An 11,465-nucleotide genomic window follows, 5' to 3' on the forward strand; every position below is an offset into this window, starting at 1 on the left:
TTCGCAGTTCTCCGGATCCTTGTTCGCTCAGTCCACAATATTCACCAGGTGTCGTCCTTTGTATTTTGCCCAGATGCCCAGATCCTCTCGCCGCGACGGCTTGAAGCGGTTACCACCACGCTTGGTATGAACCCGACCCGGAACTAACAGCTGCGGCTGTGTGTGACCGCTGCAACGACTCGCCCCAACTGATTTCTGGAAGCCCTCCTTATACTCCTCCTGCTTCCCCTTCATCCAATCCGGGGATCGCGCTGTTCATTGGCGCACCTGCCGTCGATTTACCCTGATTTTTGGCGCTGGGAAGGTCAACAGGAAGTGGTGGTGTTTGATCCGGGCGGAACAAATCTCTGCCACTATGGTTCCGCCCCAGGAAAAGTCACCCCGTGACATAATCTTAGATGAGGTCCCTAACAAAAGACAAAGAAATGAGGATACATCTGCACTGTCTGCTAAACAGGTTAGCACAACGCTTAGTAATTAGTGGCAGAATTTTCATTTCTGTGTGAACTATCCCTCCTAACACTTTCTCCTCTCTGAGTTTCTAAAAATTTGTGAATCACCATTCTCATGTTTTTATTAGTTGGTTGAAGATGTGCTTAAATCCAAGTCTGGTGGTGAAGCAGTACTACAGGAGTATCAAGAAACAGAAACTCTTACAGATGCAACAAGAAGACACATGATTAATATTCTGGTGTCTCACATGATTGATACACACAGGTATTTGTTTTAGCATGTTTTTCTTTTTTACACACCAATAACTGCATTGTCATTGTGTAAATTACAGTAACTAATTTGATACTTTCTCTTAGGCAACTCCCAACTAAATCAGTAAGAGAACAGTATGCCCATGGCATCGTGATGCTGTTCCCTTCCCTCAGAGATCCATATTCTAAGAAAGGCTACGTAAGTCATTGTTATTGTTTGCATGGCACTTTAATTCATACTTGTAATGTTATGACACAGGCTGTTTCTATGACATTGAAATTTGATTGTTTGATATTTTAGGCTGAACATGATAAAGGATTAAAACAAGTATATTTTAGGAACACTTCTATGATGCTGCAAGCAACACAGTATACATCTAGCGTATGAAAACAGTCTACAGGAAGATTCGTCGAGGATCTGTGCTACCAGACAGCCCTCTTGATGTTTCTCCAGGAGGCCCCAGATGCCAAAGGGCTACTAATTTTGAAGATCAGCTTGATGGGGATGCTTGCAAAGAGGCCATGTCTTTGCTCAACCATGCCACAGACAAGTCACAAATTTTCCAGAAGATGAGACAGACCTTTCAGCATCGCCAGAAGCTTGTTAAAGATCGAGGCTCTAGTGTTGATATCCTCTCCACCTTCCAAAGATTCCTGGATACAAAGGGGCTGGTAAGTTCGGAATAACGTGTTTTCAATGGCATGCAATTTGAGAGTATTTTTTATAGTTTAATATCTTCTTTCTTAAAGGTGGATCAGGACTTCACTCTCCTATTTGATGCCGAGCTATCCACCAGGCTGCTTCAAAAGTGGGACACGTTCTTCAGGCCAAATGTCATAAAAGAAGCCAAGCGTCTATCATCGACAGCAGAGTTGAGTCAGTTGTTGCTGTCAGCAGAAGGTGATCTTGATGAGGCAAGAGGTAAGTTGTATTTGATTTAATTGTTTTAGAGAATTTGATACATTTTCAGTTATAGTTACTTGTATTGTTTTGATGAGAAAAATATATAAATGAGCAACATCACAACCTATAAAACGGGTGTTTTCCAGATGAATTTTGTTTAACCCTCTGGGGTCGGCAAACGTGCGGGCGAGCTTTGCTCGTTTTTTTTACATAGCAGCAAAATAGACCTAAAATACTCCGTCAGTTTTGGTCATACAGCCTTAAGAAATATGAAAAAATAAGCTGTTAAATGTCTACTTTTTTATGTGTCCACTTACAATCGAAATAAGACATTGTGCTTTTGTAAAATAAAGAAAGTAAACAGGGAGTGCTTAATGCCTCTCCGTCTCCGTTAACTTTTTTTCTGAAGCACGTCTCTAAACTCAAACAAAACTCAGCGAATACTATTCACTCAGACATGAGATATATATCTCTATAATCATTTAAGTGTGTAGTTTTAAATTATCTAATTCAAAACTAAAAGAAATATTCTCTGTTTATGTAATCTATATATAAAGAGCGAGAGATCAGCCATTCTCATTATCGTTCTGGCAAGCTCATTACTCTGCTAATGTGACACGCCCATCGAGAGCACGCGCTATTCAGACGCAGATGACCTGAAGCAACACTTGCAAACCAGTCAACGCCCACAACAGCTGGAAAACACACTCGCTGTGAGGAATAATAATATCGTGATAATTTGGATTTTTTACCTCAAACGTGCTGGAGTAGCCTAACAACGGATCCAGCTGCAGATCATCAGTAAGTGCTTTGTTCTAATCGCGATATGAAATGGTGTCTGTAAACCGCAAAAGACTGTTTAACCCTCTGGGGTCTAAGGTGTTTTTGGGGTCCTTGAGATGTTTTGACATGCCCTGATATTTGTATTTTTTTCAGTTGCTTATAAACATATTAATGGCAAAGGTGTAATTACACTCTATTTAGCACGAACATGGCTATCATAATATGTGAGCAACATGTATGTACATGTTTGCATTTTTGAGAGAATATTATTTATGCGTGGTTATTCAAAAAACTCAAACTTAAATTTTCTGATATAAGACCACAAACGACCAACTTCACATATTCCCACAATACTTTTGACTAATGGATGTTGTCGGCTAAAGTGTTTACTTTAAAATGATCTGAAAATCATCCGGGCTAATCGTTCACATTAAACAATAGATTGATTTAAATTTTGTAAGACACTTTTTGTTTGGAAAGGCAATATGCAGGTGGGCGTGAATGATCCAACAAGGTCATGAATAATGTCCTCATTCACACCTGAGGAGACAAAGACCTGCTAATGCTGCATACTAATGAACATTTCATAGGTGTCACTGAGCTACAAGATAGAATGCAAAGACAACACACACACACACATATACACACACACATATATATATACATACACACACACATATATATATACACACACACATACATACATACATACATATATATATATATATATAACTACAGAATTGGTTCAGAGTTAGAAACATCTTGAAAAAAGTGTATTTTTGCACAAACTGTGTATGCTTGCAAATTGTATAATATCCAAGGTAAACATTTCTAGTAATTGTGCAGTTCATTCTCATTCGTATTTTCAGAAAGTTTTGAATGTAGGCTATCCTCTCCCCAAATTTGTCACTAACAGGGGCGGAGTGGCAATCGGGACGGTCGGGACTTCTCCCGGCCGGCCGGCCGGCCGGAAGGTCGATAGATTATTCATGAGCGGCCCATATAAGTTATTATAACGGCCGTGAGTGGCCGGAGCGGGAGGGCGCCGCCGCCGTCCAGCACTGTAGCCCTACACACGCATCTCCTCTCCTCTCCCGTGTAATCTCTCCTCTCCTCTCCTCTCCTCTCCCATGTAAATGGGGAAGGCGTTTATCCAATGAACCGATTGCAGGTCAAGTCTATTTACAGAAATGTAGGGAGATAATGAGCGCCCCCTGCCCCCTTGTCTAATGGCATGGCCCATGACACACGCGCCAGACAGAGCGAGAAAGTTTGAGAAAAAAAAAATTGACAGTCAGACTCAGAATCAGAAAGGATTAGCGTGGTTGATTGCTATTTTAAAGATAACAAACACCATGGAAGGCAAGAAGAGAAAGGAGAAAGGAGGGGCCGAAAAGGGCAGGATAAAGAAGAAGCGGATGCTGGAGGAGGATGCATCAAAGTGCACAAAAATTACGGATTTATTCCGTAATCAGGCGTCGTCAACAAAGAGTGCAGGTATTCACCAGAAAAACGGTGGCCTCAAGCATTAACGTACGTTATTGCTAATGCTAGCCGCCCAAGTTGAACTAGCACAAGCTGCTAGTAAAATGTTGGTAATAATAATAATGACTAATTTAATTAGTGGTAGGTAGGTAGTGTTTGTGTATTGTATTCATACTATAATGACCTCGCCCGTTTATAATTGGTAACACTTTATAATACAGTATATACACTTTATAATACATAAAAATAATTATTTATAAGTGGTTAGTTTATGATAAACTAACATTCATAAATGAATAATTTGTTAGCAAGTGATATGCTAATAATTTGTATGTTTTGTAAATTCCGTTACGAGTCATTTACAAGTGATTAGTAATGATTAACTAAATCATTCACAAAACATGAATGGATTTCATAAATGTTTAAATAAATTATGTTGCATTTTGTATGTTTTGCCCACATAATTAAGCTGCACACACAGAGTGGTTAAAGATTCCAGGTGTTTCAGAGAAGACAGCTGTCTATACCCTCTCCAGTCAGCACTTACACTGCAGTACACACTTCAGTGTTAAACACCTAGCAGCTATGAAACTATTCATCACTTGTAAATGTATATGTTTGTAGATTACCACATCAAGAATCAGTAAGGCATAAGATCTACAAATCTTATCTACGAATGATTTTAACACATTGACAAGTGAAACTATTTTTTTACACTTTAGATTATTAGGGGATGCAAAAAGTGTTGAAAATTACTTATTCATGCATTTTACAAATCATCTAGACTAGGTGTTGAACACTTACCTGTTACAAATTATCTGAATTATGTACGTGTATTCAAGGCAATTACAACACTTATTTTATATACCCTCTAATTGTTACATACAAACATTTTTTTATTTAAACATAATTTAACATTTATGAAATGCATATTCATGTTTTGTAAATTATTAATTACTCATTAACTAATCAATTGTAAATTATTACTGAATCTACAAAACATGTACAATAACATATCACTTATCATATATGAATGCATAGGATAGGAATGTTTTGTAAATAATTAGGCTAGTTATTCATTTACTAATCACTTGTAAATTACTTGTGACCGAATTAACAAAAAAATACATAAATAACATTTTATGTATTTTTTTGTTAATTGCAAATTTGCAATGACAAAATGACAAATTGCATATTTTTAGAGTAAAACGAGTTGTATTTTTTTGGAAAATATTATAATACATTAACAATGTATTGGAACACATACATATTCTTTACACCAGTAGTGCATCCAAAAATGTTAGTGTTAAATCTGCAATTCATGTGCAGCACAGCCAGACCTTTCAAAAAAAGTTTTTTTTGGTAGGTGGGTGAATTGTATATCCCCTAACACGCAGCTTATACTATCAGGGGGAAACGCAATTATTGTTATGCTGTAAAAAATTTAATTTGTATGTGTGCCTGTTCTGTTTTTTCCACACAGTCTCAGAATTCAGTCAGACTCAGCCCAGCGATGATGTTGATCAGACAATGCTAGGAGAAATCACGACAACAAGTACAGGTGTGCACACATTGCACAATGTTATAGGTACAACAGAGGATTTAATGCAGTAAATAGGCTAAATAAAATGCAGATGTTCATTAGTGAAATATGATAGGGAAATGTAATGATTGCAACATATGGAGAATGAGATATTACTGGAAAGATATACTGTCTTAGTGTAACATAAGTGTGGATTATTCATATGCAACTAATTTATAACTAATATATATATAATTATTTATGCAATTGTGTTGCATTTAACCATGTAGTGGTAATACTAATAATATTTGTTTTTATTTTACGTCATCTTAACCAGACATAGGGAAAGATGCCTTGTCAGTCAGTGCAAGGGAGAGTGAAGCCTCAGGGTCCAGGATAGAAACAGAAACAGATAAGGAGAGGGATGTGGCGAGTACAGAGGCTGGACCAGCTGAGAAGGAGACTGAAAGTGTAGAAGTTGAAACAACTGAGGTGGAGATTCAAAGTAGAGAGGCCCCTGGACCAGCTGAGAAACAGATTCAAATCATGAATTATTTTGCCCGTCCCAAGTCTAAAGATCTGTCTTTATTTTTTCAATATCACCCCCAACAAACCCCAAAAAGAACCTTGCCTTATATTTTTAATAGTAAAGATGGGATCAACCGCAGCTGGTTGACTTACTGTGAAGAAAGCCATGCTCTCTTCTGCACAGTTTGTTTGGCATTTTCAAAGCCTTCTGCTTTTGAAGGCGCTTTTGTTAGTGGAGGCATGCAATCCTGGAAGCATGTACATCAAAGGATTGAAGAGCATGAAAGAAGTCGTATCCATCAAGACTGTGCAGAGGCTTACTTCTTGAGGGCACATAAGGGGGACATTGAGAGTCGATTAAGAGGAAACCAGCTCTCCCTCCATCAAGAGCAAGTGAGAAGAAAACGGCAGGTGATGGATCGTGTGGTCAATGTTGTCAAGGTAATCGGAAAACAGGGTCTAAGCTACCGGGGCTCCGAATTTGAAGCTGCCTACACTTTAGAAGACCGAAATGTAGGCCACGGTAACTTCCTTGAAATGATAATCCTCCTGAGTATGTATGACCCCTGCCTGCAACAACATTTGACTGAATGTATCGAAAAAAGTAAAAAACAGCATGAAGCTGGGGCAAGAGGCAGAGGTTCATTGGTCACTCTGCTTTCAAAAGATACAATCAACACGGTTGTCAAAGTCATCAGTGGACTGATAAGGGAGAAAATTGCGACTGAGGTCAGAGAAGCTAAAATGTTTTCTGTCCAGATTGACACCACTCAAGACATCACATCCAAAGACCAATGCTCTGTGATTCTCAGGTATGTCACAGATGTGGTCCATGAGAAGTTGGTCGCTCTGGTTGATTGTGAGGCTTCTACTGGGCAGTATTTTCTCGATCTCCTGAAAGAAACACTCACAAGACTTAATCTTGATGTGTCATGTTGTGTAGGGAGCACTACAGATGGGGCAGCCAATATGCAGGGCAGTTACAAAGGCTTCTCTTCCTTTCTATCAGAGGAAGCCCCTAAACAAATCCATGTCTGGTGCTATGCACATGTCCTAAACCTAGTTTTAGCAGACACAACAGGCAGTGTAATTCAGAGTGCATCGCTTTTCACTCTCCTTAACGACATTGCTGTTTTTATAAGGGAATCTTACAAACGGATGAAGAAGTGGGAAGAAACCAGCACAGACAAGCGACACAGAATTCTCTCTCCAATAGGACAGACAAGGTGGTGGGCAAAAGATGCTGCTCTCACAAAGGTGTTCGGGTCTTTTGGAAGGCCTGACAATGCCATGTATGTAGATCTAGTCTTGACTTTAACAGCAATTCAACTAGAGGGAAGCATGAAGCCTACTGCTAGAGCCAAGGCCAAAGGATACATTGAGGGTCTCCTAAAATTTGAGACAATTCTCACAGCTCAAATCTTCCTACAGATTTTTGAGCACACCTCACCCCTGTCCAAATACCTCCAGACAAGTGGAATGGATCTCCTGACCGCACACCGCCTCGTAGTGGGAACAGAGGATGGGCTGAAGAAGTGTGTACGAGACTTTAGTTGCATAAAAGAAGCTGCAGGCAAGTTTGTGGTGTGGGCTAATGGTGAGCTGCTGGAGAAGGAGGACTGTGAGATAGAGGTAGAGGTAGCACTACCTGAAAAACGGTTTAAGAAAAAGAAGATCATGCCAGGAGAGCTGGCAGAAGATGAGCCCTTAGCAGCTGAGAAGGACTTTGAGGTGACCATACACAATGTCATTATGGACACGGTCACTCAAAGTATCCATGAGCGCTTTGCTATAAGTGGCAAGCTTTGCTCAGATTTTGCCTGCCTTGATCCAAAAAACTTTCCTGAGGTAAGAGATAAAGGACTTCCAGGATCAGCAATGCAAAACCTCAGCAGTTGCTTAATTAAATTTGATGCCAGAGCCACTACTGAAACCTTACAGACTGAGCTGGCAAGCCTAGCCACGCAGTGGGAAAGACTAAAGTTGTCCCCCATAGAGGAGTACAAGGTGCGGACCTCAAGAGAAAATGATTCACCTGAAGGCACAGAGGATGGTGATGAAGAAGAACCATGTGATGCAGAAGGACCAGAATTGGTCAATGTTAACTGTTCTATGTGTAAGAATTGTGCCATTTGTGTTTACCTTATCTTGGCGCAATACAATTTACTGACAAATTCATACCATGTAATTGGACTGGCCTACAAATTTCTTTTGACATTATCCACTACTCAAGTGGCCTGTGAGAGAAGTTTTTCTACTCTTAAATTTGTGAAGAACAGACTTAGAAGCACTATCGCCCAAGAGCACTTGGAAGCATTTATGCTCATGGCAACAGAGAAAAACATTCTGATGTCCTTGGACACTGACAAGGTGATAAACAAGGTTGCAGAGACCAGTAACCTTCTGAGACGACAGCTCATGTTTTAAGGTATGACTTATGAAATACTGAAAGGCCTCCACTTTTTACCCTGCTCATCTCAAAAGGAGGACTCTACTCTCTGTGCCCCTCAGGAAAGGATACTTACTCTTTGTGCCCCTGAAGAAAGGACACTTACTCTGTGCCCCTCAAGAAAGGACACTTTCTCTGTGCCCCTCAGGAAAGGACACTTGCTCTTTGTGCCCCAAGGACACTTACTCTTTGCCCCTCAGGAAAGGACACTTGCTCTGTGCCCCTCAGGAAAGGACACTTGCTCTTTGTGCCCCAAGGACACTTACTCTTTGCCCCTCAGGAAAGGACACTTGCTCTGTGCCCCTCAGGAAATGACACTACTCTTTGCCCCTCAGGAAAGGACACATGCTCTGTGCCCCTCAGGAAAGGACACATGCTCTGTGCCCCTCAGGAAAGGACACATGCTCTGTGCCCCTCAGGAAAGGACACATGCTCTGTGCCCCATCAGGAAAGGACACATGCTCTGTGCCCCTCAGGAAAGGACACATGCTCTGTGCCCCTCAGGAAAGGACACATGCTCTGTGCCCCTCAGGAAAGGACACTTGCTCTTTGTGCCCCAAGGACACTTACTCTTTGCCCCTCAGGAAAGGACACTTGCTCTGTGCCCCTCAGGAAATGACACTACTCTTTGCCCCTCAGGAAAGGACACATGCTCTGTGCCCCTCAGGAAAGGACACATGCTCTGTGCCCCTCAGGAAAGGACACATGCTCTGTGCCCCTCAGGAAAGGACACTTGCTCTGTGCCCCTCAGGAAAGGACACATGCTCTGTGCCCCTCAGGAAAGGACACTTGCTCTGTGCCCCTCAGGAAAGGACACTTGCTCTGTGCCCCTCAGGAAAGGACACTTGCTCTGTGCCCCTCAGGAAAGGACACTTGCTCTGTGCCCCTCAGGAAAGGACACTTGCTCTGTGCCCCTCAGGAAAGGACACTACTCTTTGATCCCCTCACCAAAGGACACTTACTCTGTGGCCCTGTGGTAAAGACACTACTATCTGTGCCCCTGAGAAAAGGACACATCTCTCTGTATCTCTGTTTATAATCAGAGGTCTATAGTTCACTATAAACCTAGGCTACTCAAAATTCCTGATAGATGGTTTGTGGAACTCTTTGGAACTATCTATATAATTAAATAGTTATCTATAAACCTATTCAAACTTCCTGTTTTTCCATTTATTTAATTACGTGTGTTATTAGGTTGGCATTGTCTATACTTTTCTACATTTATTCAGGCAACTTTTGGAGTGCTCTATGGGTCTGATACCCATATACTGCACTTAAATATCTATATTTCTTTAAACATTTATTGAAAGTGCCTGGTTTTCCAGTGGTTGACTGGCTTGTTGTACTGCATTAGCACTATCCATAGTTACTTTTTCAAAATGTATACAATGCTATTACTTTGATTTATACAAAAACATGTTAATATTTACAGATTGACATGGATAACAGTTAAATGGCCTGTTTAGGCCTGTATTTACAATGTCTATATGATGTTATATTTCAGCATCTGTTTATTAATAGAACCCACATAAAAGCTTTAAACCTACACTTTATTGTCAATTTGTCTAATGATCAGGTTAAATATTTCCGTTTAGTCCTTCCTATATCTGTAGACTTGAATGCCATTAGAACAGATGGAGGAATTCCACACAAAGACTCTGTGCCTTCACCCAGATACAAAAAAAAAAAAAAAAAAATATATATATATATATATATATATAGTATTTATATTTTGTTAGTGTTATTGTATGGGATGAGTTGGACTGGTGGTGGGCCAGTGTGGTCAGAATTTTCCCGGTGGATTTTAGTCCCCCACTCCGCCCCTGGTCACTAATAAAACACAAAAATAATTTAAGGCTTATATTGATCATTTAAGATTTTGTCCTTGTAAATTAGGTTTTGATGTGGCAGTAAAAACTTTATAATCTATCCAAAACGAAATGTTGTCTTTCATATTTCGTCTGTAACATAGGCTATCGTCTTTTATATGCTAATAAATATTAGCCTAGGGCATAAATGTTAATTTGCAGTTTAATATGTTGCTTATACAAAGACATTTTATTTCAACGTATTCAGTCGATTTTTACTCATCTCAGTAGGCAATATAGATAGTTTGCTAAAAGCGATATTCATTCACACATAGACACGCGCGAGCTGTAGTAAACAAACGCATGTGCCGTTCATTCATTCAAACACAGAAACGTGATTCAAATTGAAACAGTCTTTTGCGGTTTACAGACACCATTTCATATCGCGATTAGAACAAAGCACTTACTGATCTGCAGGATCCGTTGTTAGGCTACTCCAGCACGTTTGAGGTAAAATTTCCAGGATTATCACGATATTATTATTCCTCACAGCGAGTGTGTTGTCCAGCTGTTGTGGGCGTTGACTGGTTTGCATGTGTTGCTCCAGATAATCTGTGTTTGAATAGCTCGCGCTCACCATGGGCGTGTCACATTAGCGGAGTAATGAGCTGGCAAAACGATAATGAGAACGGCTTATCTCTCTCTCTTTTTATATAGATTACATAAACAGAGAATATTTCTTTTAGTTTTGAATTAGATAATTTAAAACTACACACTTAAATGATTATAGAGATATATAGCTCATGTCTGAGTGAATAGTATTCGCTGAGTTTTGTTTGAGTTTAGAGACGTGCTTCAGAAAAAAAGTTCACGGAGACGGAGAGGCAGAAAGCACTCCCTGTATATTTTCTTTATTTTACAAAAGCACAATGTTTTATTTCGATTGTAAGTGGACACATAAAAAAGTAGACATTTAACAGCTTATTTTTTCATATTTCTTAAGTCTGTATGACCAAAACTGACAGAGTATTTTAGGTCTATTTTGCTGCTATGTAAAAAAAAACGAGCAAAACGAGCAAAACGTGCCTGCGCATTTGCCGACCTCAGAGGGTTCAATTTTAATCGCGTTTCTGTGTTTGAATGAATGAACGGCACATATGCATGTTGTTGTTTAGCTACTACAGCTCGCGCGTGTCTGTGCGTGAATGAACACCCTTAGTTTAGCTTTTAGCAAACTATCTATATTGCCTACTGAGATGAGTAAAAATCGACTGAATAAGTT

At 39.9% G+C, this 11,465-nt stretch overlaps 1 protein-coding gene across 2 annotated transcripts; it reads left to right on the forward strand.

Annotated features, from left to right (window-relative positions):
- The first annotated feature begins 578 nt into the window (after positions 1-578).
- Positions 579-8,511, forward strand: LOC306999734 (zinc finger MYM-type protein 1-like). Of its 2 annotated transcripts, XM_079614655.1 has the most exons (7): positions 579-717; positions 810-903; positions 1,006-1,376; positions 1,455-1,626; positions 5,360-5,437; positions 5,736-8,354; positions 8,438-8,511. In XM_079614655.1, exons 3-6 carry the CDS (start codon positions 1,089-1,091, stop codon positions 8,351-8,353), a joined length of 3,156 nt encoding a protein of 1,051 aa, XP_079470781.1. In that variant the 5' UTR covers positions 579-717; positions 810-903; positions 1,006-1,088; the 3' UTR covers position 8,354; positions 8,438-8,511. The 2 variants fall into 2 exon arrangements, with proteins under 2 accessions (XP_079470781.1, XP_079470782.1); XM_079614656.1 differs by lacking the exon at positions 579-717 and having other exon boundaries at positions 824-903; positions 1,044-1,376; positions 5,736-8,440.
- The last annotated feature ends 2,954 nt before the right edge of the window (positions 8,512-11,465 follow it).

The sequence above is a fragment of the Phoxinus phoxinus genome (assembly GCF_949152265.1).
Source record: "Phoxinus phoxinus genome assembly, chromosome: 6".
NCBI classification, from domain to species: Eukaryota; Metazoa; Chordata; class Actinopteri; order Cypriniformes; family Leuciscidae; genus Phoxinus; species Phoxinus phoxinus.

Coding starts and splice junctions, on each gene's coding strand:
- LOC306999734 (XM_079614655.1), top strand. CDS start 1,089: ATGAAAACAGTCTACAGGAAGATTCGTCGAGGATCTGTGCTACCAGAC. Junction 1,377..1,454: donor TCCTGGATACAAAGGGGCTG/GTAAGTTCGGAA, acceptor TCTTTCTTAAAG/GTGGATCAGGACTTCACTCT. Junction 1,627..5,359: donor TGATCTTGATGAGGCAAGAG/GTAAGTTGTATT, acceptor TTTTCCACACAG/TCTCAGAATTCAGTCAGACT.